This window comes from Notechis scutatus, chromosome Z (assembly GCF_049901735.1).
Source record: "Notechis scutatus isolate UNSWTSFEM ecotype Mainland chromosome Z, rNotScu1.2, whole genome shotgun sequence".
Taxonomy (NCBI): Eukaryota; Metazoa; Chordata; class Lepidosauria; order Squamata; family Elapidae; genus Notechis; species Notechis scutatus.
In genome coordinates this window covers 96,350,704-96,377,711 of record NC_142025.1, presented here as the reverse complement: position 1 = coordinate 96,377,711, position 27,008 = coordinate 96,350,704, and the positions used below count along the sequence as shown (strand labels likewise).

General features: G+C 38.5%; 3 protein-coding genes across 8 annotated transcripts in view; 1 reads left to right on the top strand and 2 right to left on the bottom strand.

The window, feature by feature from the left end:
• The window catches only part of LOC113413509 (coenzyme Q-binding protein COQ10 homolog B, mitochondrial-like), a 5,795-nt gene extending 2,883 nt beyond the window's left edge, over positions 1–2,912 (bottom strand). The window contains exons 1-3 of the mRNA XM_087945315.1: positions 2,768–2,912; positions 1,044–1,232; positions 141–333 (exon numbers count right to left, since the gene is read on the bottom strand). Coding sequence (XP_087801441.1) covers positions 141–333; positions 1,044–1,232; positions 2,768–2,859 — 474 coding nt within the window. The 5' untranslated portion in view covers positions 2,860–2,912. The remainder of the gene's footprint in view (positions 1–140; positions 334–1,043; positions 1,233–2,767) is intronic.
• CISD3 (CDGSH iron sulfur domain 3) overlaps positions 1–17,520 on the top strand; it is a 25,859-nt gene extending 8,339 nt beyond the window's left edge. Inside the window, exon 4 of the mRNA XM_087945318.1 lies at positions 15,762–17,520. Coding sequence (XP_087801444.1) covers positions 15,762–15,764 — 3 coding nt within the window. The 3' untranslated portion in view covers positions 15,765–17,520. The remainder of the gene's footprint in view (positions 1–15,761) is intronic.
• On the bottom strand, positions 13,298–27,008 carry COASY (Coenzyme A synthase). 6 transcript variants are annotated; one of them, XM_087945313.1, is made up of 10 exons: positions 26,584–27,008; positions 24,601–25,272; positions 22,017–22,231; positions 20,051–20,182; positions 19,100–19,289; positions 18,019–18,083; positions 17,471–17,555; positions 16,772–16,869; positions 13,936–14,082; positions 13,298–13,813 (listed from the first exon to the last, which is right to left on the bottom strand). In XM_087945313.1, exons 2-10 carry the CDS (start codon positions 25,265–25,267, stop codon positions 13,757–13,759), a joined length of 1,656 nt encoding a protein of 551 aa, XP_087801439.1. In that variant the 5' UTR covers positions 25,268–25,272; positions 26,584–27,008; the 3' UTR covers positions 13,298–13,756. The 6 variants fall into 6 exon arrangements, 3 of the variants coding, with proteins under 3 accessions (XP_087801439.1, XP_026525614.1, XP_087801438.1); XM_026669829.2 differs by having other exon boundaries at positions 24,601–25,268; positions 26,584–26,974; XM_087945312.1 differs by having other exon boundaries at positions 26,212–26,625.

The window sequence follows — 27,008 nt, the reverse complement described above, 5'->3', positions numbered from 1 at the left end:
CAGCCCAGAAAATTGAGTTATCTGAATGAATCATGGATAATTTGGAGGTTAGAACATCTTGTGAATGCAGCTGGTTTCTAGGAAAAGAAGCCATTCAATTTGTAACTAGAACTTTAAACCATCCGAATATCATGCATTACCCGGATCTGGCAGTGAGGCACTGAGGAGATCTCCGAGACATAGCGCTCAACCACAGGAGGAAATCCCACTTCCAGTTCAGCCTGGGAGACTTCTTTGTGATGGGAAATTATGCGGGAGCAGTTACACCAGGGAACAAAGAGCTGGTAGCTGCCAACATCGGCTACAATGTCATACATCTGGTCAACAGAGTACCTGCATAAGAAAAAGTAATGGGGATAGTGAGCAAAAACCAGCAATCGGCATTAAAGATAGGAAAGCCTAAACTCTTGAATCAAGTGAAATTACCCTCCAAACATTTATTAGCGTTGCTCAGTTTAAGCCATCGGTAAATGTGAAGCCTATATCTGAAGTATTATCCAGTTTTGATCATTGCTTGTCAAACAGATATGAAAAGATCAAAAGAGCTTCTGTGAAAACAAGCATTTCAAGTTAAAAATTCCTTTTATTTGGCGGGGGAGAATAAACTGATGAAAATAAGATGCTTTCCCACCAAATTTTAGGCAATCCACATCTTGGACAATCTCAGGGCGTGAGAAATATGCATATGGGCCACACCTGCTTAGTAAGTTATGAAAATCAAGCCATTAGGTCTTTGGTCTGATCCTTATATTTTTAATATATGCCAAATAATCAATAAAAAGATGCATCTGAAGATATGGAACTGTGGATATATCTGTGGAATGATCTAAATATATGATTACATATTACCAAATGTTTCAAAGTAGAGCCAAATCTTGAACTACTCACATGGAAAAGCAATTAGGAAATACTGCTACCAGACAACTGGATATTTCATTATTTTCACAATATTTCATTAGACGAGACCTCAATACCTCTGTTCTACCAAGTGAGACTTCAACCAGAAACTGGCTTACAATCATGGTTAGAACTGAGCTACTCACGGAAGTTGACGGATTTCAGTGTATTCCATACGCTTGGCACCAAGTAGAGGAGCTGCAAGATTGAGGAAGGGCCGGACCTGCTTTCTCATAATTGATCTGGAGTCCAGGAAAGAGCAGGACTTCATAATTAGAGGACCAAGGAACCTACTAGAGCTTAAACATCTCCAATGAAGCGTAGTAGGGCTTATCCTGTAAAAGAGAGAAAAGGAGACATCAAAGATGGCAAAGTTGAGAACAGGGAATGATGAGCTTCCCTTCGGACTAACAATAGTTGGCAGACAATCCTCAATCTTCTCTAAGTCTTAAGATCATAAGATTCCAGAATTCCCAAATGATGACACCAACTAATAACTACTAGCCAATCTTAACTAATTCCAGGGAAGTGGAAAGAAAGGAAAATGAAGTGGAAAGAGAAGGATAGAATCTAGGAGGAAAATCTTGGAAGAAAGCATGAAAACCCACTCCAATAACACTGCTAGGAAAATTATATGGACATATTTGTTTGCTTAGTTGTTTAGTTGTCAAACTTTACTGTATCTCTTTTTTTTATTTGAAACACATTTAAAGGGCATTGGTAATACTTCTCTGAATAATTGGAAAATCCAGGAAAGCAGGATGGTCAATTTTGACCCTTTGATGCATTCTTTTTTTCCATTTCCAATAGTGTATTTATATATTTAAGAGCTGTTTAGAATATTTGGTTTTATTTTGCATTCACCCTATACTTGTTTTCATTTCTTTTAAGGTTTTTATTTTTATTCTGCTATAAGTAGAATTAGCTTTGTTATAGGAATTACTCAGAGATTTAATTGTTAGGCAGTACATAAATAAAGTTAAGGTTGCAATTTTATCCAGAATCAGTAAATTAATTCCTACTGAACTTAGTGCAGCTTAATTCAGAGTAGACTTTCTACTGAGGCATATATGATCCATTTCACTGTGAAGAATGAGGGGGTTCAAAATGCCTATTTTTATTGAGTTACATCAATTCCAAGTATTAAATATATTTTATTATTATTAAATCATATTAAATAATTTAACAAACCAGCTATTAAATCCATTATACTGAATGAATTATTCTACTGATTATCATACTAAGCAAAACACAGAAGTTAATTAAGTTAAACTCACAATGCCCTAATTCATTTACACTATTGGAAATAAGTGTGCTCAAAAATCACTTTTAATGTGATTTAGTTTTAAGTAGACATGCTAGCTATGAATGTTTATTGAAGTGATACCTAAGAATCTTTTACTTGTTACTCTGCAGAAATAAGACCACGAGATTTGATGGCATAATTCCCAGATGCTCTTCTTTCAATTGCTTTAAATTATGTATTAAACATAGTTGGCAAACAAATGATGCGGTGGCCGTCAGAAAAAAAAAATGATTAATGATTTAGCAAGTGTTAATTAAATTAATTAAAAAAAAAGAGTTGCAGCTTTCACATAAACACGCTCTGCCTAGATGAATCACTTTTCAATGGCATTCCCACAACCTGCCAACAAAAGAGCCCCGATCTAGCCCAGTTTAACATATCATGCGAAACCATCCCATCAGCCTCCGGCCTTCTTGCTCCTGGCAACCGATTTAACCCACTGGTGGGGACCAGATTCAGTCTGGGGAGAAACGAAACCGGAGCAAGAGAAGGAAAGACAGGAGCTCCCGGTTATCCGGACCCAACTAACCCCAAGCCATTATTTCCTCCGGCAGTCGGTCTTACCGTGCACCCCGTGGAAAGCGCGGGCGTAACCCGCTCCCGAAAAGACCCCGAAAGGCTTCCAAACTCTTACTGAGGTGCCTTGTTCCAGCCATAGCTCAAATGTGCCGTCCGAGCGCCAGAGATTACGAATGAACCGGCGAAAAGACCAGACATCCGCCCCCACGGCCGCCTCAGCTCCTCCCCTTCACACCCTTCCAGGTTTCGCCCGATACGCCCAAAGCGGCCAAACTGGCGCGGTTTTTTTTTTTTTTAAAGAGAATAAACTCCATTATTATAAAGTTTACAAAGATAGTCCAACCCACCACCATTTCGGAATTTAAAATACTTTTTAACATCCAAGGGTGAGCTAAGATCATATGCTCTGATGAAATCTGGTTGGCAGTGTGTGGCCAAGGGTAGCTTTGGTGGTTAAGGTTCGTTTTCCGAACTTGCGAGTTGGTTTCCGAACGTTTCGTTACCAGGCTAAGTAACATCTTCAGTGGAGTTTAGGGAAGTTTCCCCCTAAAACGAATCTTCACCCTCATCCTACACTCGAGCTACAGAGTATCCAATATATGCAGTGCACAGTATTCGTTTGAGCGTTCTAACCTTGATTTTACCGAAGTAACAAGTTGGTAGATTCAGACAAGCACTAAGCCACAACAAAATTACCCAAACTGAAACCCTAACCCCTAAAAGCACATTGTGCAAAGGCTGCTTGGTGAGGATCGAATCGACATGGTCAGGTTTGCTTGCAGACGTTTCTTTAACCAGACTAGTAAACGCTAGTAAGGAATGCAATTTACTGTCAGTTTATATTCTGGTGGCTTGCCTGTTGGTGGGGATCTTAGAGATGTCTTGGTTGGGCTGTTTGCTGTTGACTTCATTAGCAGTTTCTTGATTGGGGTATTGTTTGTTTGATTGTTGGTCTGATGTTAACCTCAGAGTTAATCTCTGCTGATCTGGGTGCTAATTGCTGGTAGAGAAGTGCTTGAGTCTTTTTGTTCCTTTTTGGGCTGGGTGATCTGGCTATAGATGTTGTTAATGTCTATGTGTCTATTGGTGGCTAATTTGTCAGAGTGGCAGGCTATTAGAAATTCCCTGACAATTTTTAGACCTAGCTTGGTTTAGGGTGGTCACATTTTTCCAACTGAAATTATAGTTAAATCTGCCTATATGTAGAGTGGAGTGGAGTGGAGTGGAGTGGAGTGGAGTGGAGTGGAGTGGAGTAGAGTAGAGTAGAGTAGAGTAGAGTAGAGTAGAGTAGAGTAGAGTAGAGTAGGGTAGGGTAGGGTAGGGTAGGGTAGGGTAGGGTAGGGTAGGGTAGAGTAGAGTAGAGTAGAGTAGAGTAGAGTAGAGTAGAGTAGAGTAGAGTAGAGTAGAATAAACTTTATTGTCCCTTTGAATGTACACTAATCGGTATGCATTAAAATAAAATTTCATTGCATACAGCTCTCAAAAGTCACCACCTTCAATATACACTATATAAACATGACATGCTGATACCATGTGGTTATAGTAGTCTGTTGGTGGTTTCTGAGATATTCTTGATGTATTGGCAGAGTAATTCTTTTTAGAATTTGTGTTGGTTGTTCTGTATTGAGTTGAGTGGTCAGAGACTTTTTGATAAAATTGTATGGATATTCTTTTTGTTGGAATACATTGTGTGGATGTTCTATTTCCTTTTTCTGCTCTCCCAGGGTGCTGCAGTGTGTTTGGGCTTGTCCAAATAAAGTCCTTACGCATGTAGCTTCTTTTGTGGGGTTGGATTATTGCTTTGCTAATGGAACACCTGGTTAGTATGGGTGGTTTTTTTTGTTTGGTCTCTGCTGATCAGGATGTTCAGGAAGGGTAACAAGTTGTTGTTTTCTTCTTTAGACCCCTCATGTCAACCCTGAGTTACAAATGTTATCCTTCATTGGTTAGTTTATGGTCCAGTGGGCCAAGCAAATCCACCAAATTGTCAATTCAGTAACACAGCAATAAAAAGCACAATTAGAACTATTGCTAGTGAAGGGAAATAACAATGGCAACAACAAAAGCAAAACTTGCATGATGGGAAAAAAAGTTATTGAACAAATACTGGAATTATAAAATGCTCCTAGAACACTACCAAAAACTTTAAGTTGCCAAGAACTCTTAATTAGGTAAGAATGGTAGAATGTGGTAGGAAAGGGGATAGCAATAGCAATAGCATTTAGATTTACATACCGCTTTATAGTGCTTTACAGCCCTCTCTAAACAGTTTAGAGTCTGCATATTGCCCCCAACAATCTGGGTCCTCATTTTACCCACCTTGGAAGGATGGAAGGCTGAGTCAACCTTGAGCCTGGTGGGATTAGATCTGCCAAATTGCAGGCAGTTGGCTGCAGCAGAAGTAGCTTGCAGTACTGCACTCTAACCACTGCGCCACTGAGGCTCTATAATAGTGGATAAATGGGTCTGGTTTCCAAGTCAAATATATAACAACCCAATGGAGGGCCTGTAGCCTTCCAAATTATGCAAAATTCCGTAGCTGGACTCTGAAGGATCATGAAGGATGTCAAGAGCTCAGGTCCAGAATGGTGAAAAGTTTCAGATTTAGATTGAACATGTGAGTAGGCTACAGACTTGCAAATGGGATTTTATTAAGTGCAAGGGGAACGGGGAGTCTTAGACTGCATTAATACGGGCAGGAAGAAAGCAAGTTTTCCTTTGTCGTGGGGGAATTTAAAGAGCTGCAGTTAAAACCAGGCAAGTTCCTCTTTCTGAGTAAAATACAAGTGGAGAAAAGAGAGGAGTGAATTAGCCTATCTTCATTTTCAAAAGATTGGTTATTTATTCCTGTGGGCTAAAATGAGTTAATCCAAGTGAGACAGGTGGAATGGGTGGGTGTGAAAGATGCAAGTGTTTCCAAAATGCTTTTAGAAGGAAAGTATCCAGTCACAATCCTCTTCTTCCTCAACCTTCCTCTTCCCTTTACTGAAAACGTTTTGCTTCTGTTCCAAGAAGCTTCTTCAATTCATGAACTGCAGCTGGATGATTGAGAACCTTGACAGACACTGTCCCCTTTAGTTAGCATCTCTTCACTCCAATTTGTACTCCAGTATCAAAGAGCCTGTCAACTTTGGGACATCTAATTACATAATATGTGTAATATCCTTTCATTGTCTTGGAATTGCTTCATAATTATGGTAAAGCAGTTGTAAGAGTAGAAGAGTTACGTTATTTGGCTGTTTTGCAATATGTCTTCTAATGCTGGTAGTGTTTTATTTGTCATCGGGGCAGGGAGTGGGAGTGATTTTTTATTTATTCATTTCCCAGATTTTTTTTCTATTGTACTTACTTTGATTCTTTTTGTTAGGTTTTTATTGTTTTTTATTTTAAATATGGTTTTACATTCTGTAAGCTGCGTCAAGTCTCCATGGGCAAATAGGCGGCAATATAATTCAATAAATAAATTCAATAAATAAATAAGTAAATATCTATTGTTCTACTCAATGGAAAAGGAGTGGAGAAGAAAGATAGATACTGCAGATCAATGTTTAGCTATATAAATGGTGTTCACAAGTCATCTGATGTGGGGTTCTTGGTGACATTCGTGTAGACATTTCATTACCAAGCTAGGTAATATTATCAGTGCTGAGAGAGATTTGATGTCTGGGACCACGTCTATTTTATTATATGTCAGAGAGCTGGCTTGAGATGAGGATAGGAAAGAATGTGTTTGGCCAAACTATGCTGTACTAGATCAGTAGTGGTTTAATCTGAATGCCTGAACTTTTAAATTAGTGTTGGAGATGGAACCTAGCATTTATTTGTAGGAATTACATATAAAAACTTGTGCACTGCAAAATGTAGAGGGCAAATGTGCTGAGCCCTACTGTTAGCTCAATTAAAAAAACATCAGAAAAAACATTGACTTAAAGTTCATTCTCTCAATTTTTAGATACAAATGATCAAAGTAGGAGAAAGATGATGATCTTTAATTTCAGGGAAGCAATGTTTAAAATGGGCATTAAATAAATTCTATTTATTTTATTTATTTATTTATTTATTTGATATGCCAATTGTTTACAAGATAATAAGTATAAGCGTATACATAGTTGTGAATACATGAAATGGGTACATATAAGAAAAATAAAAGAATAAGAGAAACAATAGGACAGGGACGGTAGGCACGTTGGTGCGCTTATGCACGCCCCCTACAGACCTCTTAGGAAAGGGGTGAGGTCAATAGTAGACAGTCTAAGGTTAAAGTTTTTGGGGTTTGGGGAAGAGACTATAGAGTCGGGTAGAGTATTCCAGACATTGACCACTCTATTGCTGAAGTCGTATTTCCTGCAATCAAGTTTGGTGCGGTTTACTTTGAGTTTGTATCTATTGTGTGCTCTTGTGTTGTTATGGTTGAAGCTGAAGTATTCATTGACAGGTAGGACATTGCAATGTATGATTTTATATACCATGCTTAAGTCAGACCGAAGACGGCGTAATTCAAGGTTTTCTAGTTCTAGAATTTCAAGTCTGGTGGCATAAGGTATTCTACAGCGAGTAGAAGAGTGGAGAACTCTCCTTGTGAAATATTTCTGGACTTTCTCAATTGTGCTAATATCAGATACGTAATGAGGGTTCCAGACTGATGAACTGTATTCGAGTATTGGTCTAGCAAATGTTTTGTATGCTCTGGTTAGTAGTGTGATATTACCAGAGAAAAAGCTACGTAGGATTAGGTTAACAACTCTTAATGCCTTTTTGGCTATGTAGTTGCAGTGGGCTCTAGCACTTAGATCATTAGAGGTGAGTATTCCAAGGTCCTTTACAGAGCTTGGGTCATCAACAAGTTCTTGACTATTCAGCTTGTATTTTATTTTCTGATTTTTTTTGCCAATATGTAAGACAGAGCATTTATTTGTTGAGATTTGAAGTTGCCATTTGTTTGACCATTCAGATACATAGTCGAGATCTTTTTGAAGGGTAGCAGTATTGTCTGTGGTATTGAACAGCTTTACATCATCAGCGAAAAAGAACGCAATTGCTCTTAATATGATCGCAGAGGTCATTTATGTAGAGTATGAAGAGAGTTGGTCCTAGAACACTGCCCTGGGGGACACCACTATTGACAGGTACTGGATTTGATAGGACGCTCCCGATTTTGACCATTTGTTGTCTGTTTGACAGGAATGCTTCTATGCAGTTATTCAGCTGTCCAGAGATACCATAGGATTTTATTTTTAGGAGTAGTTTGTCGTGTACCACTGAATCAAAGGCTTTACAGAAGTCTATGTAGATTGCGTCTATTGCTTTGCCCTGGTCGAGTTGTGTCGTCCATATGTTTTTGCAGTGTAAGAGTTGCAGATTACAGGATAGTTTTTTTCTGAAACCAAATTGTTTATTGGAGAGTAGGTTGTTTGTCTCTAAGTGGAGGATAATGGATTGGTTAATAATTGATTCCATGACTTTACAGGTGACGCAGCATAAGGAGATTGGCCTGTAATTTTCAACTAGGCTTGGGTCTCCCTTTTTGAAGATGGGGATGACTGTGGCTTGTGACCATAGGTTAGGCAAGGAGCTGGTTCTGAAAGATTTTTCAAAGATTATGCTTAGAGGTTTGGCTATGGCAGTGGATAGCTTTCTTAAGAAGTAGGCACATATTCCATCCGGTCCAATAGATAGAGATGGTTTTAGATTGCGTAGTGATTTTTCAACAATGTCTTCTGTGAAATCGATATGTATTAGATCATTGTTGTTATCTGTGGTACGGCTAGGAAATACTGGGCATGATCCATTGCTGTTTACAAATACTGAGCCGAAGAATGTGTTAAAGATGTTGGATTTAATGGTGTCGTGTGCAGTCTTTACCATCAGGTCCTATCAAGGGAGGGATGGACCTTGAGTCTTTTAGTTTGTTGTTTACAAAATTGTAAAAAGCACGGTGGAATTGGTGCTTAGAAGGTTTTCCTCTTGTTTAATGTGATAATTGGTGCATTCGGTCTTTATCTGGTGGCATAAATTTTTGTATCGGTTTTTGAAATTGGCAACGTGACCAGATTTGTTTTTCCGCCAGAGTGATCTCTTTTTGGATTGAAGTTTCCTTATTGATATGGGTAATCTGCTTTTTGTTTTGTTTTGGGAGTTGTTGTTGGAACATATAGTTTGATGACTCTTTTGACTTCAAGTAAAAATATGTTGTAATGGTCTTCAACAGTATTGCATCCAGTGAATAGAGATTGCCAATCAAGGGATGAGAGATCGTTGTCTATAAGATCATAGTTGCCTTTTTGAAGTTACAATTGGGGATTACATCATTGTGGTGATTTTTGTGTGGACGTATGTTGAGACAAAAGTCAATCATATTGTGGTCACTACTGGAAAAGGGTTCTTTAGTTTGTATTCCGTAAATTAAATTCAAACTATTGCAGAAGATGAGATCAAGGCAGTTATTTAGTCTAGTGTTGTTGGTTACTAGTTGTTCCAGTCCCAGATTTGTAATAGCATTATAGAAGGTTGTGTGTATGATTTCAGTTGTACAGTCATTTAGGGTCCAGTCAATATGAGGTAGATTGAAATCACCAAGAAGGATAAAAGGGTATGGGCAGGATGCAGCCCATGTTAGTAATGTATTTAGCTTGTTTACATGTTCGATGTCATAATCAGGTGCTCTGTAACATAGTAAGAATCGAATTGTGATATTTAAGGATAGTTCACAGATGATGGTTTCAGGAAGGGCAAGCTCCTGGGTAACTTGGATATTTTTTAGATGTAAGGATTTTTTATAGAATATAGCAACACCACCTCCTCGACGATTTTCACGATCTGATCGGTAAACATGATAGTCTCTTACTGTGGTAATGGAGTCAGGGAGAGATGCATTGAGCCATGTTTCACAGACAAATATAATGTCGGAGTTAGCCATATTTAGGAGGATGAGAAATTCAGGTATTTTATTCACGAGGCTTCTTGCATTGAGTAGTTTGCATTTGAGGCCAGTAGTAGTTGGAATTGAGGTAGTTGGGGGCATGCGTGCCTAGTCTTGTGTGATGGTGGATCGGTTGAGGTAGGGTTGTGGTTGAGGGTAAAAGCTGAGTATTGGGTTGCGTGGCTTACTTTTGATACAGTCAGCATGGTAGTCAATGTACAGGTCCTTCTCTCCATTGTCTAGACGGTTTTTGAGTTCGATGCGGAGTACACGGGAGCGGGCACGTTGCTGTATGGTTAGGTCAGGGCGGCAACGGAGGTTCTTATGGTTGGTGTTGGTTTTGGCGAGTGAGTTTATAGTATAAGGCTTGTTCAAAAGGAACCAAGGGAGGACCCAGAAGGAAAGTCATAGTAGCCAAAGTGGAAATAAGGGAGATTTTGAGACAGAATAACTAGTAATGCTGCAATTCATGATTTTATGGGAAAATAAAACTGAGTGTAGTCAAATGCAGGACTTGGATTTCAAGAAAGCAGATTTTAATAAAAGTGATAAACTGAATTCTATGGCAGGAATCTGAAAGGAAAATGAATTTGAAATGGGTTAGGAATTACTTTAAAAATGAAAAATTAGAAATCCAAACACAAACTACTAGTATCTAAAAATGGTAGAAGAAGCCATCATGATTCTACAAAATGCTGAGTGAAAAGCTGAAAATCAGAAAGGACACTTATAGCAAATAAGAACTAAAATGTTCAAAGCTTAAACATGAAAGTATGTATGTATGTATGTATGTATGTATGTATGTATGTATGTATGTATGAATATATGTATGTATGTCTATGTATGTATACAAATGCTTGTATCTTTTGATCTTTAATGTAAAATGTATTGACTGAAATGTATGTCAAAGAAGACCACCACGTTCAATATTTTTAATGTTTATTTTCGTTTTTAAAATTTTTTTAAAGGACGCTTATAGAAAGTGAAATGTGAGACAAGCCACTAAGGAAGAGTGTTTTGGATTTGTAAAGATGGTATCTTCAAATATGTTAAAAATAAGAGACTCAGTTGTTTTATGAAGATAGCAAATAGGTAACAAAGAAAAATTAGAACAATTCTATTCCTGTTTTGGCTCAGTCTTGAATGGGGGGGGAATAGATGTTTCACTATATAACTGCGAAGATCTGGCTAAAGAATCAGATTTCACCTTGTGATTTCTAATCAGGATATAACTTTGAATGAGTTCAAAGTAGTCCACCTGAAGAATTGTATCTCAGAATATTTAGGAAAAGTTACTAGGCTAGATGAACCAGACTGAGAAATTCTGAACAAGAGAGGAATGACATAGAACCTTAAACAGTCAGTCAGTCTAACTTTCAACATCTATGAAGATTCCAGAACACATAAATAGATGAGAAGATAGGAAGTAGTTGATCATAAGCGAAGTACGAATCAACAATCTAATATGGCTACAAAAAAAAAAAGGCAGATGAAATTTTAAAGTTTATAGATTAATAACTTCGCAACACACCCATTTGGAGTTTTTTGGTAACAGAAAAGAAAGGATTTGCCATTGCCATTTTATGGAATGTTTTCAAATGTCCTAGTTACCTAGCAGGATCCCTGTTTAGCTTCTGAGGCATTAATCAGGTGCTCTATTTGCTGAGACAGATGTAATTTTTAGGCTGCATTAATAGAACATAATTTGCAAATAGGGGAGGGTTTTGTACGCTCATATTCTTCACTTTCCAAGCCTGCACTGAGTGCTGTGTTGAGTTCTGTGTGACGTATTTTAAGAAAGATTCAAAGGAGTCGGAATGGGTGAAGAAGACACACAAGGATTATCGTAGATGCTATGTCTTATGTGGAGAGACTAAGAAACTGGATGCATTTAGGCTTAAAAAAAGATTATTCTGGTTAGGGGCATGGTAAGCCTTTTCAAGTCTCACAGAGAAATTACACATTAAAGAAAATCAAGACCTCTTTTCTACCATCCCAGACAACAAAAATGTTAAAAGAATGGAGATTCTGGCAGAATATTACAGAACAGTTGAAAGACTAGGACCAGTTTGATACTGGGTTATGGGTTCTCTTGTCACTGAATGTTTTCAAGCAGTGGCTGGACAGTCATCTATTGGGGATTAGATTTTTGCATCAATTTCACTGGTAAAATAAGCCCCCTCAGGGCAGTGCCTGGTAGCCCTTTTGATACGTAAGCATACCTGGAATCTTGAGAGCGTGCTGGAGCACTCCACTGAATATTTGCCAGGAGAGGGCCTTGTATATCCATAAGAGAATTGCCAGACTAGGTGCAAAAAACTATGACATAATCAGGCTAAACTGGTATTACTCCTGATCAAACATCTCCAAGATGTTCCTTCCTCAAAGTTAATCCTTAAGTGTTGATTTGCTCAGCCAGCACCTCCCCCACCCCAAGCACAAGTTGACACCACACAAGGCATTGGGTGTAGGAATGCCTCTGATGTTCTTGCAAATAAATACAATATGAGAGGGTGGTATTTTAGAGTATATTATTTTCTTCATTTCTCTTAAATTAAAAGAATCTAACAAATAAGAAAGCAAGAAATCTGGGCAGCATTGTAGGTGGTGAGGGTATTGGCTGCAGGAATATATTCTTAACGAGCAGGCCCCTTGTTTCGTAAAGAGAGCTATATCATGAATATGAGGTTTGCATCATTGTTAAGCAGGGAGGAAAGTGGCAATTTGATGTAACGAAATGTCAAAACTATCTGAATGAACTTCAACCCGGATGTATTCAAGGCAAAGAGTATATGAACAAAATACTGCATTTGTTATTGCTAACCCTTAATTCTCTTTATCATATGGCTCTCTTTCAGAATCAGACTGATGTCCCACTGCCACCAGATATAAAATATTCAGGGCCTCAGATCTCTGGAACATTTAAGCTATAAGATTGGTATCAAATGCTTATTTGGGAATTATCATGAAAATTATTCTTCTCCACCTGCATCAGAAGTTGTACCATTACAATATAGATATGTCTGGCACACCATCCTCCCTTTCAGTCTTTGGCGGGTATATTTATACATCAAATGTGATCTAATTTAATTCTTATGGAATCTCCCTGCTACTCATCTGAAAGTGTATGCATTTGTTAGATAAAAGGTTACAAACTTTGACTCACAGCCCATGAAACCATGCAGTCCGAATAATGAAAGCCAGTGAAGTTAAATTAGCTTCAAGTGAATATAAAGAAGATGGTGAGACATGGTCTTGCATTCAAATATAAATAGAAATGCATGCCATACCTCCAACTAAAATGATGAAAAATGTAATTGAAATATTTAATTTCAAATGATTTTCAAAATACCATGAATTTTTAAAAAAATATCTCAAATTTGATTTTTGAAGGGATTTGAAAAACAAAGACACCTTATTTTGCTTCAATTTTAAAGTAAATTACACTGCTTGGTTAAAAAAAAAACTGCCAATTTTTTCTATTTATCTCTTTTAGAGATAAAAAATTTAATTAGGCAATAGAATTGAAAGCAAATTCAAATGAGAAAAGTTGGTTTAAACGGTATTTGTGAATCTTGATGTCCCAGAGAAGACCGAGTAAGAAACCCACCCACTACTGAATCAGAAAAGTTCCCATTAGTAACACACGAAGCCAATATATTTGCTTTCTTTATATGTAACTTTTGCATAAAGGATATCAAGTACAAAACAATGGAGACTAATCAGAGCACCTATGTCATGCCTATATAACACTGAATGTTCTTCTTTTGTTAGCAGCATTAGTGAAACTGCTTCCATCATAAACATGTAACACCAGTGGCTTCACATAGCAGTGTCTTTTCCTTCCTGCTCAACAGGTACCCCAACTGAATAAAAAAAAAATATCAAATCCTACAATATACAAAAGTTACCTCATGCCTCTCCCTGAACCTTTTCAAGAGGAAAAAAGGTCAAAGGGAATATCACCCCCCACAACACCAAGTGTTTGGAACTCTGTTTCCTTTATCTCTATCCTCAACTTCTGTCCTTGTTAGAATGAGTACTCATGATGGGTGCACATTTTTCCATACTAGCAGCACTGAGGGGGCAGAATGAAGAGGTGATCGCCTCTCAGTTCAGGGGTCTATTTCAGGTTTGATGCGTTTCTGAAGCAGAGCCCAAGCTTTGTCCACCTGTAAAAACAGACAAAGGATTATTCAACAAGCCCATTGGGGATGACTCTCCAAAGAAAACCCATTTAATAGACCCAATAAGATGCTGCCTTACTCATTTGCAGCTATTATGTTTTTCTTACCATTTCATGTGTAATTTCTGGCTCCCACATTGTGCAAAGAACTACATGTGAGTGCTTCACACGCTGGCTGTTAGTCATTTGGTTTTGTATCCGCAGTTTGGCAGCTTCTGAACTTAGGCCATCTCTTTCTATGATGCGTCTTATGGCCTTGAAAGAAACAGAGACAGAGAAGACGTAGAGCAGGCTGGTCCCTTTCTTAAATGATGCCCAGGGAGCAAGTCTTTTCTGTGGCAGCTCCTGCTTTGTCCTTTCCCTTGAGATCTAGCAGGCCCACCCTCTTAATCTTCTGGAAAGTCACGGAGAGCTGGCTTTCCCTCCCGGTGCTGGGATGGTAAGATTAGAGCCACAGGATTGTATAGATGAATATGTATAATCGATGAAGGGGATGCCTACTTTTTCTTTTCTTTTCTTTTGTAATGTTGCTATATCTTGTTTTTTATTACTGTTGTGTGCCATAAGATGGGTAACCATATAAATCTTGTATTTTTTAAAAAAAATAATGAAGTAAATGTGCTTATTTAAAGAAGTAATCTTTACTGGGATCATATAAGGTCTCAATTTAAAAACAAGCAATAAGGAGAGAACTAGTTAAAGTTGCACAATTTAGAACACTATTCAGTATTCAGACACCTGTAACATATTCTGCCATCATCATTAAACTCTTGAGGGTAGCAAGAGCAGAGCAAGGATTCGAATGACTGCACAGCAGAAGATGTGGGAGGTGATCCTTCAAACTGATCAGTTACAATCTACAAAACCCTCTGAATGTATTTACTCCTCTTTCTCTTCAACTGAGAACGTATTTTTAACCACCATATCTATATTTGTTAGCCCTGAATAGGTAGCAAATAAATATGTACTTGAAGAACAGATGCAGAAGGAAGCTTAGCTACTCCTGCATCAGAAAAACACAGCTAAGAAGTAAAGATAGACCACTGGTCCACTCTTCTTTTCCTGTAATTACTAATGAGATATTAAATTATATAAGCGAGAAATGAAAATCGGAGCCTCCTATTCATTTCCCACACAACAGCTGAAACAGAGATGTCTTCCACATTCAGTACTGGCATTGCTGTTTGAGTCCTCATGAGCTATAGAGCTTGGAAGTTAAGCTTATTAACCTTCAAGTCAGTTTCAGCTCTAGAGGAAGTGATGTGAGAAAGCATAGCTTCTGATTGTGAAAACTCCTTCCCCTTGGGGTTTTTCCCACGGGGCATGGGACAATGGGCTTCGGCTTCTCCCATCCCCCTCTTCAGAAAAGCAATTACTTCCTTTTTTTAATCATTAGGAAAATAGGCAGCAAGGGGTATTAGCAGCAGTATAAAAATGTTCCTGGTCTCACATAAGGAACATGACGGTCATTCCCTCCTCATCCAATGAGTTTTAAGGTATAGCCATAAGAGTGTCTGAATTGCACAAGGAAAGTGGGTTGAGATTCTAATTCTGCACACACATCTGAGACAGAAGCTAATGTTTTGCAAAGCTATCACAATGAGAACATTCTTATCCTCCATTGATGTGTTTAATCTCCTTTTAAAATTGTTCAAAAATGTGGCTACTGCTGTTCTTATGCTCATGAATTCTACAGCATAATTATGATGTAGGTAAAAAGGAACTTGAATCTCCTAACTGGATTCAATGGATGTTTCTACTTTCTAATGCTAATTTGTATTTAATTAGGAAACTTTTAGGGCTGTTGGAAAATGACCTTTTCAAATTATACCACAGCACATTAGTTAAACCTTAAAGAAGCCATTTTTTTTGCCTCATTGGAAAATCTTGAGCCAAAGAATTCTGAAATCCGAATTTGGAAATTTTTATTATAGTGAGCCTTTGTGAAGAGGTACAACAAAATAATGGATGGAAACTGAACAAGGAGAGATTTAACCTGGAAATAAGGAGAAACTTTCTGACAGTGAGAACAATCAACCAATGGAACAGCTTGCCCTCGGAAGTTGTGGGAACGCCATCACTTGAGACTTTCAAGAAGAGATTGGACTGCCATTTGTCAGAAATGGTGTAGGGTTTCCCGCTTGGGCAGGGGGTTGGACTAGATGACCTACAAGGTCCCTTTCAACTCTGATTATCTGTTATCTGTTAAATGAAAACTAAACTATGATATGAAAATTGCTGTCTTTGGATGCTATTGCCAAATGTAGAAATGTCCTCCTCATAGTTACATACTGTATAAGTGATATTCTCTTATATTCTCATATATACTCTTAGATTATTATTATTATTATTATTTTAAATGAGGTTTTTGCTTAGGAACCATTATCTTTTAGATGGTGAGAGTTAACTATAGTGATATTAATTTCTTTATGTGATACTGCTATATGAGCTATTTATATTACTCTTGCTTTAGTGTTTTTTAATCCCAGTTATTTCATCTTTATTGTGGTTTATTAATTTTGTGATACAAGTTGTTTTGCATTTTTAAAAAATCTGGATATAAAATATTCCTATCTATTTATCTACCTTACCTTTCATTGCATGGACTACCACTAAAAGCTATGTTACGGTTTTCCAGAATGTATGCATCAAAAATCCATACACAGAAGACAAATGTCCATGCATGATCATTATTTAGAATAACTGTGATGTAATATTCACATTTGCCTGATAACTGTAACAACAGAGCTTTGGGTTCTTTTTAAACAACTACTGAATAACTTTATGATGGATGAAATAAAATCCAAAATACTTGCATGCTCCAATTAAAATCTAACTACTTTGAACCAGCTATTCTTTTGGGCAGGCATGACAAATGTCATCTACCAAACAGGAAGAGAGAGATTTTGATTGCAAGAATTATACAACCCAGCAGTTTTCTTACCTCCTGTTCAGGAATGATGACTGTCCAGACCTCATGCACCATTTTTGTCCAGCCTGCCTCCAGCAACATAGCTGCATCCAGCACACACACAGCCTTTCCTGCAGACCAGAAATTTGAATAGTGAACAGAAGGCAGTTTCTGTCAAGAGAAGAGGGCTGCAGCACACTTTGGTTTCATTTCCAAATAAGTCAGGTGTCACAGCTCATTATGACCAATTACTGCGATGGCACAGTCAACTCTTTTCTCACACTGGAGAATAAACAAAGGTATTGATAATGTAAAAGTCTGATTTGTTGCTTTCAAGCAACCCATGATGGTCATATTATTCTTCAAGTTGCTCTGGAAATGTCTGAGACTGAGGGATTGAAATGACTAGGTAAATAATAACTGCTGCATCATGGGCTAACTCTTAACTCTAATATAACTAAACTCAGATAAAACACACGTTTTTCTCAACGTTAGGATGCCCTGTAAATGAAATGAAATGAATTTATCTCGGTTTTCATATGCTGCACAGCTGAATGATCCCTCATGCTGGGACCACATGACAGCCCATCATAAGGAAAGTCACAACGACTCTGCGAGGCAAGCCCCCCCCCCCTCTTACAGATTATCTGCTCATCTTTCTGAAAAAAGGAGACCTTGCGTTTATGTAACTTATTCACAAGTCTTGCCAAGATCCCCAAAAGACCTTCTCACCCTGCTTGGCTGCCTCTTCTATCTTTTCTTTTGCCATTTGAGCCATCACTGGCCACATGATATTGTTCAGCTGCTTCATTTGCTCCTGTAAAGGGAAACAAAGAAAGCCAACATGAGAAATTTAAGGTGACCTGCTGCTAGTAATGAAAACCAAACCAAACCCTGGGGATTGCCAAAGTGCAGTACCAATGCAAGAAGTATGGTATGCAAATCAGAATTGGGTCAAGGCATGCACTTGTATACAGACAGCTATCCCAGCATCACCAGTTCTAAAAGTTTGATTTTTCTCAGTCTAAGGACCACGTTATATTTAGTATACAGGGAGAGATTCTCCCTGCGTGCATTGTGCTCACATAACACCTTTCACCCATAAAAGGGAAAAAAACACCTTGCTGTGAAAGGAGGTGAAAGGGCAGAGTTAACGGGGTGGAACAGAGAAGCATTCTGATGTCAGTGAATCAAAGGGTAAACCAAATATGCTGAACTGGAAAGGAAGGAATGTCAATATTGAAATTCAATTTTTACCCCAAACTGAGGCAGCTTTTTACCTGGTCTCCAAATACTTTGGCTCCCAACAATTTTCTGTTGATGATTCCATCTTCGTTCAAAATATCTGTAAAGATGAGTTGGATTCGCCAAACACACACCAGAAAGAAATATTGTGCAGCTTCCCCTTATTTGTGTTAAGAGATCCTCAAAAGTCAAATCCCTTTCAGAATTCATAGGTGAGTCTCCCATCTCCATTCCTAATTTTTAGGGTAATTAACTGGTTTTTCACTGCCATTTTTGAAACAAGATTTGTCAAATTGATCATTTCTTTCATGACTCAAAACATTGGACAAATGTACAAAAGGATACTAATGTAACCTTTTCCCCCTAGGAAAAAAATTAAATAAAGAATACTTCAAAACCTTATGGTAGTTTCCTGCAGCTTTCCCAAATCTGGTGATACAAAAACTGGTGGTATAAGAGTCACTTCAGCGAGATGAGCAATGTACAAATGTGATGAATAACTAAATGAATAAATAAACTCTACAATTTCAAACTTCTCTAGAGTGCAATAAATTTGGAAAATAACCTTATTGGATGGCTCCACAGAACCATTTTAACATATAAAAGCAAATGAAAATACCTCTGCTAAGCTGTGCAAAAATGCTTACAATATAAGAACCAGCTATAGTGGTAAATAATAATTTTATTTTTCCTGGAGTCTTGCCTCCAATGTCACCTAGCCTGATGTCTTCCAAGAGTGACTGATTTTGCCAAATAGTACTTTCACTTAGATTAAGTGGCAATTCAATATACATAGTATGTTATACAATAGTTTCACCTTTGGCCTGCTTGTTACCTCAGTTTTTCTCCTTCCATATCTATTTTCCCACTGATGGGCCAAACTACTCCGATATCAGTGCAGGTTTATAAACTTTGTCTGACGAGGACAAATGGCAAGAAAACAGGGAGAATAAATTTGGAAAGGGGAGAATACACGGTTTTAAGTCATAAAAGCGGATTGGCAGAGGATCAGAAATAAGAAAAAAAAAATTGAGGCAGAACTCTTGCTATCCCTTCTCTTGCAGTTTTCTGGGTGAACTGAGTTAAAAGATGGCTTCCCACAAAGGTCAATCATACCTGGTCCAAATGCTTCTATCACCTGCTTGTATACAGGACCACCTGGTGTGTAAATATTGTGTCCCAGTCTGTCCATATCCAAATGGAAGGCACCAAGGCGAAACAAATACTGGGCAACAGAACTTTTGCCACTACCAGATCCACCTGTCAGCCCTATAATGTAGGGCCTGGAAGGAAGTGATGGATTTTTCTGAAGAGAAAAGAAAATTGATTTTATTAAGGGAACTGGGTATATTCATTGGTATTATTGTTCAACATTACAGAAGTACAACTATTTTTCCATCGGCTCTTTTCATAGCAGCACTGTTTTAGTGAACAAACATTCACTATATACAGCCCTGTTACGTTTGTTCAGAGCTACATTCGTAGTCCTGCACACTGTTCCTTGTAAAGTGTGCTCTCCATTCAGAGAGCTTGTCACTTTTCTCTCATGGTCTTTGCTTTCTTGAGTACCACAATGGCTGCTCATAGTGACTCTGCATCCTCTATAAGCATCCTTTTCCCCACCCTTCCAGTCTGTGGTGAAGGGAGAACATTAGGCTCCTTCGAATAAGCTACAGCTCCTGACTGTGAGTATCTGAAGACTCAGTGCTTGCTAATAGCGAATGCTGCTCTGAAGAAAGAGGGGAGGAAAAGGGAGAAAAAGGTGAAGGGGCGTAGTAGAGATCGGAGGAAGGGAGCTAGGTTCCTCATACTGGAAAGCTTTACTTTGAAGAAAGGAAGGGGCCAGAGACAACCCAGATAAAAAAATTGCTCACAATGACGACTGGAAGGCATGTTCAGACTGTTCTTTCACCTATCTTTTCTCTTAGAAAATCCAGCAACAAAGGTGGCAATCCATACTTATTTGAGAATAGGCCCCTTTCAACTCAAAGGGCCTTACTACCAAATAAGCACATAATTGTAATTCACCCTACCATACAACTCAAAAGCTAAAACAAACTTACTTACCTGAGGTGCACACAACAAAGTTCCAAGAAGTCTGTACCTCAAGCTAGAAGAGCTTATTTTTTCTTCCTCATTTCTGGCATGCTGAGGGTCAACAGCCAGATGGATCTTGTGGAGAGCCAGTTCAGAAAGGTTCTGTAAGACATTTATTAGAGACCAGTTGCCTTTCCATACTACACCACAGAGTTTGGCAAAGAATATCCATTATTCTACCACTAGAGGCAGTCCTCACTTAATGTCTGGTCACTTAGTGACCATTTGAAATTATGGCAGACATTCATCTCCAAAAAGTATTTATGAACTGGTTCTGGAATTCCTACATCCTTCTCCTTCCCCTCCTCCTAGTCACAGGATTGCATTTTAGGTGTTTGGCAACCAGTTCTCATTTATAGTCAGCTGCAGTATGCCTCAAACATATGACAATAGTTTCTGGCATTTTTGCCGGTTTCTGGAATTTACTTTTAGTTTCCAGCAAAAAGAAAAATACTCATTAGATAAAATGGATTTGTTTAATGTTCACTTTACAACACCTGCAAAAAATATTGTAAAATCTGGTAAAAGTATATTGCTACTTAACAATCATCAAGACTGTAATTCTCAACCTAATTATGGTTGTAAATCAAGGACTATTTGTAAGACCCATTTTCTTTTTGCATCCAAAATTAATGTCATTTAATCCAAATAATAATAATAAATATAATACTAATAAATATAAATATAATACTAATAAATATAATACTAATAAATATAATACTAATAAATATAATACTAATACTAATAAATATAATAATAAATATAATATAATAAATATAATACTAATATAATACTAATACTAATAATACTAATACTACTAATACTAATACCAATAATAATAAATATAATAATATAATAAATATAATAATAAATATAATAAATATAATGAACATGCTTATGTTTATCTAATAAACATATCTCAGATACTAGCAATCTTTTAAATTGATCTTTGCTATGCAATTCCAAAGGAAAGGCCATGAGCCCTAGAACTAGCTGCCACAATGGTTGTTTGGATTGATAGATTTTAAACAAATTTTAAAAAGTGGATGGATGATTATGGATGATTACAGTAGGGACAGAGATTACTATTAAGCCCTTTGTTAAATGTAAGGATAGAGAGTGCCACCCATACTCGCCAAAGCATGCAGAAGAAGTCTTGTCTGGTGAGGGTTGGTGGAAATGAGCCATACTCTATACTAAAGAAACATTTCTCTACCTATTTTGTGCTTGGATTAAAATTCTAAATGTCACAATATAAGTAAACAATTGGCCATGCAATTTTTTGCAGGGCATTTTGCTTCTACTGAGATCCAAACGAAGCAATCCCTTCAAGTTGTTTGAGGAAGCAATATGATGCCTCCCTTTTCTGCCAATGAATGACCTCAGAACAATAATCAAAATAAACACCATTAAGGTTTTATTATTAAAACCATTAAATCTGAATACACCTCATTTGAATTAATTTATTTATGTAATTGCATAAACAGTATAATTTATGGTAAAGCTTCAGCAAGTATTTGAATGCCCCTAAACTCTCTAATTAGCACATACTAGCTCATTAAATAGGAGTGGAGTCCAAGTGAAGGAAAAAAAAACTTTCTGTAATAAGCTAAAGTGAGGTTTTACTGGACTACATAATTGAAACTCTTACTAAACAAAATAGAAAGCTGGGATCTCCAAACATAAAGCCAAACTCTATTTAGCTATCAGAGTTCTGTCTAAACAAAATATTTTCCCCTGCAAGCAGAACAACACAGGCTGTTCTCTCTTGGCAGAAAATTCCAGAATCTGGGAGTAGTGCCCAAGTACTTCTGCTAGTGATGGGATTGAGGAAGAATTTGTGTTTCTGAAGATCTTAAGTCCTGGCAGATCCTAAATGGCAGGTGGTTTTTTCAGTTTGTGCCCAATAGTGGCAGAAAGATCCCCACATACTTACGTTTTCTGCCCTCCTTCTGTTGACAGAAAGACCACCCTTGAATGTCTCCTCGCTGACTACAATGCACTTCAGATTAGCATCAGTGATTGATGGACCAAAGGGATCATATAGAGGAACGATGTTGTATTGCAGCGTGGGCTTGACATCTACTAGGAATTCAGCAAGTTGACCCAGACGTTGTTCAAAAGGTAGGATCAGCTCCTTTAATAACTTATCTGTTGATGGAGAAAAGAAGAAGAAAATGTAATAAGGCACAGCCCATCCTTCCTCAGTCTTTTGAGGTGACACCCCAATATAAGGAGAAAAGTTCATAGTGCTACAAAGTTGTGATTTCCTTACCTTGGAATTAAGACAATGTCATATTGAGAAAAGGCAACAGATGCTGCATATATAATTGGCATGAGTTTGGGATAAGCATAGTTTCCTTACCTCTGGCCTATCAAGCTAGTAAAGTACAAATTGAAGCTAACTCATATTTACTTACTGAATTTAGAGTTCTCTCATCACAATTGCTCAGGGCTAGAAATAATTTCCTGTATATTTTCCTTAAAAAACAAAAGGCAGTAGATGAAATGGTATAAAGTTCCAGTGGAATTAAGAAAGGGTGCAAGGATAAAAAGCTTTTGATAAAGAGCAGTGTAATAAAAGCCCCCCCTTTTCCTCATCACATGAACCAATCCCAAAGTAAGCTCCTTTTTGTTCTGGCGCCACACTCTATGACCTTGAACTAACAAAAGAATTCTATTTTGTCTACTTATTACTCAATTAAAATCACCCCCTCCCACTTTCTCAAGCTATGTAGAAGCGAATAAGTTTCCAAAGCTGACAAATGCTGATGTAAACAATGTTTAGCTGCAGCACCTATTCTTATATCTTTAATTATTTGACTTGCTGTTTCTTATTCCTTTTCTAAACTTAGCACATTGTTTAGTCCAAAAAGGCAAAGTGTCTGTCTGTCTGTCTGTCTGTCTGTTACCAAGGGTCTTCAAACTTGGCAAGTTTAAGACTTGTGGACTTCAACTCCTAGAATTCTTGAGCTAACATGACTGGAGGAGGAATTCTGGGAGTTGAAGTCCACAAGTCTTAAACTTGCCAAGTTTGAAGACCCCTGATCTACATACACAAATACACATATCCAAGGATTGAAAAAAAACACAGTTGTTTTATAATTGATAAAAAGCTGTAGAATGCTTAACCCATCTCAACCATACTCATTACCTCCTCAAAGTACAAAGACAGATCCATTTAAATTAACTTTGACTAACAAACTATTACCTTTATTGTCAGAGTACAACATGTGTACAATGAGATTAGCTAAGTTCCCTTCGTGCACACACAACACAACTCACAGTGAGGACAGACATCCCTAACCCAGTCCCAATCTTATTATGTGACCTTGTTGCCCAATGTGCCAGCCCCACAATCTATCATATTATGTTGACATGAAGTTATTTTCTGTTCAGACATTTGACAGCCCATGTTAGATTTGGTATCATACTTAATAAAGCAAACTGCCATAAATGGGAACCACACATTTCTATGTTCTGCAAATATACTTAGATAATATTTCCAGTAAAAAATATATATATGAAATTCTAAATACCCCCAAAAAATGTGTTTCTCCAAAAATACAACCCACCCCAAAAGTAAGTCCCAGCTTGATTTTTACATGTGAGCCCAATATAAGCTCTAATTAAGACCCCACCCATGGGTAAAAATTAAGCTAGGATGGGAATGGGGGTGGTGGAGCCGCCCTACTTACCTTCAGACAATTGCAGCCAGGCCTAGCACACCCTGACACCTGCTTTGCGAACCCATTTCTTCTGCGGCTGGCAAGGCTTTCCTGAAGGCCTCTGCAGCCGTTAAAGAGCTCCAGATCGATCCCTGAAGAAAGCCTTGCTGCCCATAGAAGTTGTTCCTGAAGGCCTCTGACAATAGGAGGCCAGGGATAACACACACAAATGAGGTGAGTCAGTGGATGACATCCCCCCCCAAATAAAACCTGGTGCCTTCTTTGGTGAGAAAAAAAAAATAAGACAGGGTATCAGCATCACGTCTAACTAACAACTTATTCTCTACATCAGTGATCCCCAACCTTTTTTATGCCGCGGCCCGGTACCGGCATTAGCTGGGCGCCGCCATCTTTTTTTGATGAAAAAGTGCTTCCAGTGACCTCACCGGAAGCACTTTTCATCAAAAAGATGGCGGCGCAGCTCGTGAGCTTTTCCGGGTAGAAATGGCTTTCTACCCGGAAAAGCTCACCGAGCAGCGCCGATCTTTTTTGATGAAAAGTGCTTCTGGTGAGCTTTCTACCTGGAAAGCTCACCGGAAGCACTTTTTCATCAAAAAGATGGCGGCGCCCAGCAACCAGCGGCCCGGTAGGACTTGTTCCGCGGACTGGTACCGGTCCGCGGACCGGTGTTTGGGGACCCCTGCTCTACATTGTCAGTCCTGATTGCAGTTAAAGCATTCAATCATTGTGTACAAAAAAAAAACCTGAACTATATTAAAATTTCCCCAAATATTTCTAATTTCTCTACATGGTTTTGCAGGAGAAAGGCATATATGGTTCAAAGAGACCCACTTTCCAAAAGATCTTTGTCAGAGACACCAATGAGGAGCCGATTTTCTGCCAGCAGACAGCTCACACTCAGAAGGATCTTGTGACCATTGTGAAGTCTATCAAAAGTGCCTCCCACAACTACATCAGAGAAACTTTGCAATGGCTCATTTGTTTTCTCAGTTTCCTCTTGTGGGGACAGTTCTCCATTATCATCTTGTAACTTATAGTCAGGATACAGTAAAACAGACCTCAGTTTAGGGCAACAGCTGTAACAACTGATGGCATAACGTTCTAGGCGCTGTTTAATTGGATTTGATTGCACTCCATCTGCACTTTCGTAGTCTGTGAGCACCACCTCAGGTGGCTTGGAAAGGTTCTGTACATATCCTAGTGGTGGAGGGTTAGCTCCTTGAGTGAGAAGGTTGGTGAGCAATATCCGGACATCAAGGTGACGATGGAGGTCAGCATCAGTGTACAACTTGCTGATAAGGTTGTGTACTTCAGATGTGGCAGGAACATAGGCAAAACGGGGCTGTGAAGCACCCGACAAGCTGAGTCCTGGCTGCAGTTGAATATATAGGGTTTCTTGTACCAGCCGGGCAGCTGAAGCAAGAATGGGCATCAAGCGTAGAGAAAGTGCTGAAAGTGGGGATGTCAGAACAAGTAGACCAGAGCGGAAAATCGACATGCTGTCTGGGAAGACCATTCAGAAAGATACATGCAAAAAAAAAAAAGTCAAAGTAGCTTTAACCTATAGAAAAATAATGACCAAAGATTTCATGTTATTAGCACCTAGTTTAAAATGACAAACCGCATTGTAAATTCCAGAAAAATATTTCCTTAGTGTAAAGTAGAAAATCCCTATTTAAAACCCTTAATTGACTGTATTATACACTAGCATTGGACAAGATATTATCTTGCAGCCTAACCTTCATAAAATTGCTATGAAATCACAGTGTATTTAAACTTGTTAGAGGAAATGTAACAGAGAAAGATAAACAGCAGTACTACTAATTTCTTTTTTGCTTATTTTTAACTTCCATTTGACAGTTAATATGCAATTAAGCATATTAATATGCAATTAAGCAAATGAATAATAGTAATATTTCTCTATATCTTTCCATTTTTTAAACTCTTAGTGGGCTATAACAGAGAACGTTGAATACAGCAACAGTAATTATAAAGTAATCACTTACTTTCCAGTGCCCCCAAATCTCCCACCTTTAAAAGTTAAATGAGTGTCACCTAACAGGGTGATTACATAATATTTTTAACTGTCCAGCCCCTCCCCACCCCCAAGTTTTCTCCAATCAACCCAATAGTCATCTCTTTGGAAATAAAATCCAAATCCTGTGAGGTGAGTTGGGTAAGTGTGTGTGACTGGCCCAAGATCACTCAGCTGGCTTTTCATGGATAAGGCGGTACCAAAACTCACCAGACCAAGCTGGCTCTCAAAAAAATAATAATAATAATAAAAGGGGGGAGGTGGGGGAGGAGGAGGAAAAGGGACTCTCCTTCCAGCCTTTACCCAACATTAACTCGGTGGTCTGCAACTGTAAACCAAAGACAGAAATTCCAAGGCTGTTGAGTTATTACAGCACGGAGGTTGCTGTAATATATTATATATATTACCCATTTTTAGCCTCCCATCTTCTCCTGTTATACCACCACAGCTCTTGTTACTTTTGATATTTGCAGTTTGACCTTTCCAGCTTTTTTTTTTTTTTTAGTGCAACAAAAAGCTCCAGGCTTGTTGGGAAAGGAGAGGTGGAAGAATAAGACGCGTTTGCGGACCTCCCGTAAAGGAAACCTGCGGCAACCGGCCAACCCAGGTTCCGTCGCTGGGAAAGAAGAGGCGAAAAGGTAACATTCCTCACTCCCGCTGCCCCGCAACAAATCGCCCCCCACCCCGCACGAGAGACCGGGAGCGTCTCTCTCCCCCCACTTCCAGGTGGCAGGACCCCCCCCACCTCCACGAAGGAAAGAAACCTTCCGCTCACTCACCTGAAAGGCAACTTCAGCGTAGTCAACACCCGACCCGGAAGTGTCTCTACACAAACTGGAAGAGTTCCTAGTCGCTAGAAGGAAAATATTTATAGGCCCCGAGTTAATCCCGGGGGAATGTTTATAGGAGGAAGATCCCTTTGCCTCGTTATCGATGAATGCCAAAATGTCGAGCCCAGTTCCAGTTCTCACTCGTCTTGTTAACGCACAAACTATGTTTTAGCAAGGGGTGCGGGTGGGGCTATAGTGTTTGGGTTATAGCCTTTCCAGTTGTGTCCATTCCTGGATCAAGATTCCCTGGTCATGGTCGCCTCCCGTCACCACGATATTGCCAGGTGCTCTATATGCGGGGCCACCCTTGAAAACCATCCAGAACGAGCCTTTCTCAACCTTAACCCGCTTGAAGATGAATGGACTTCATCTCC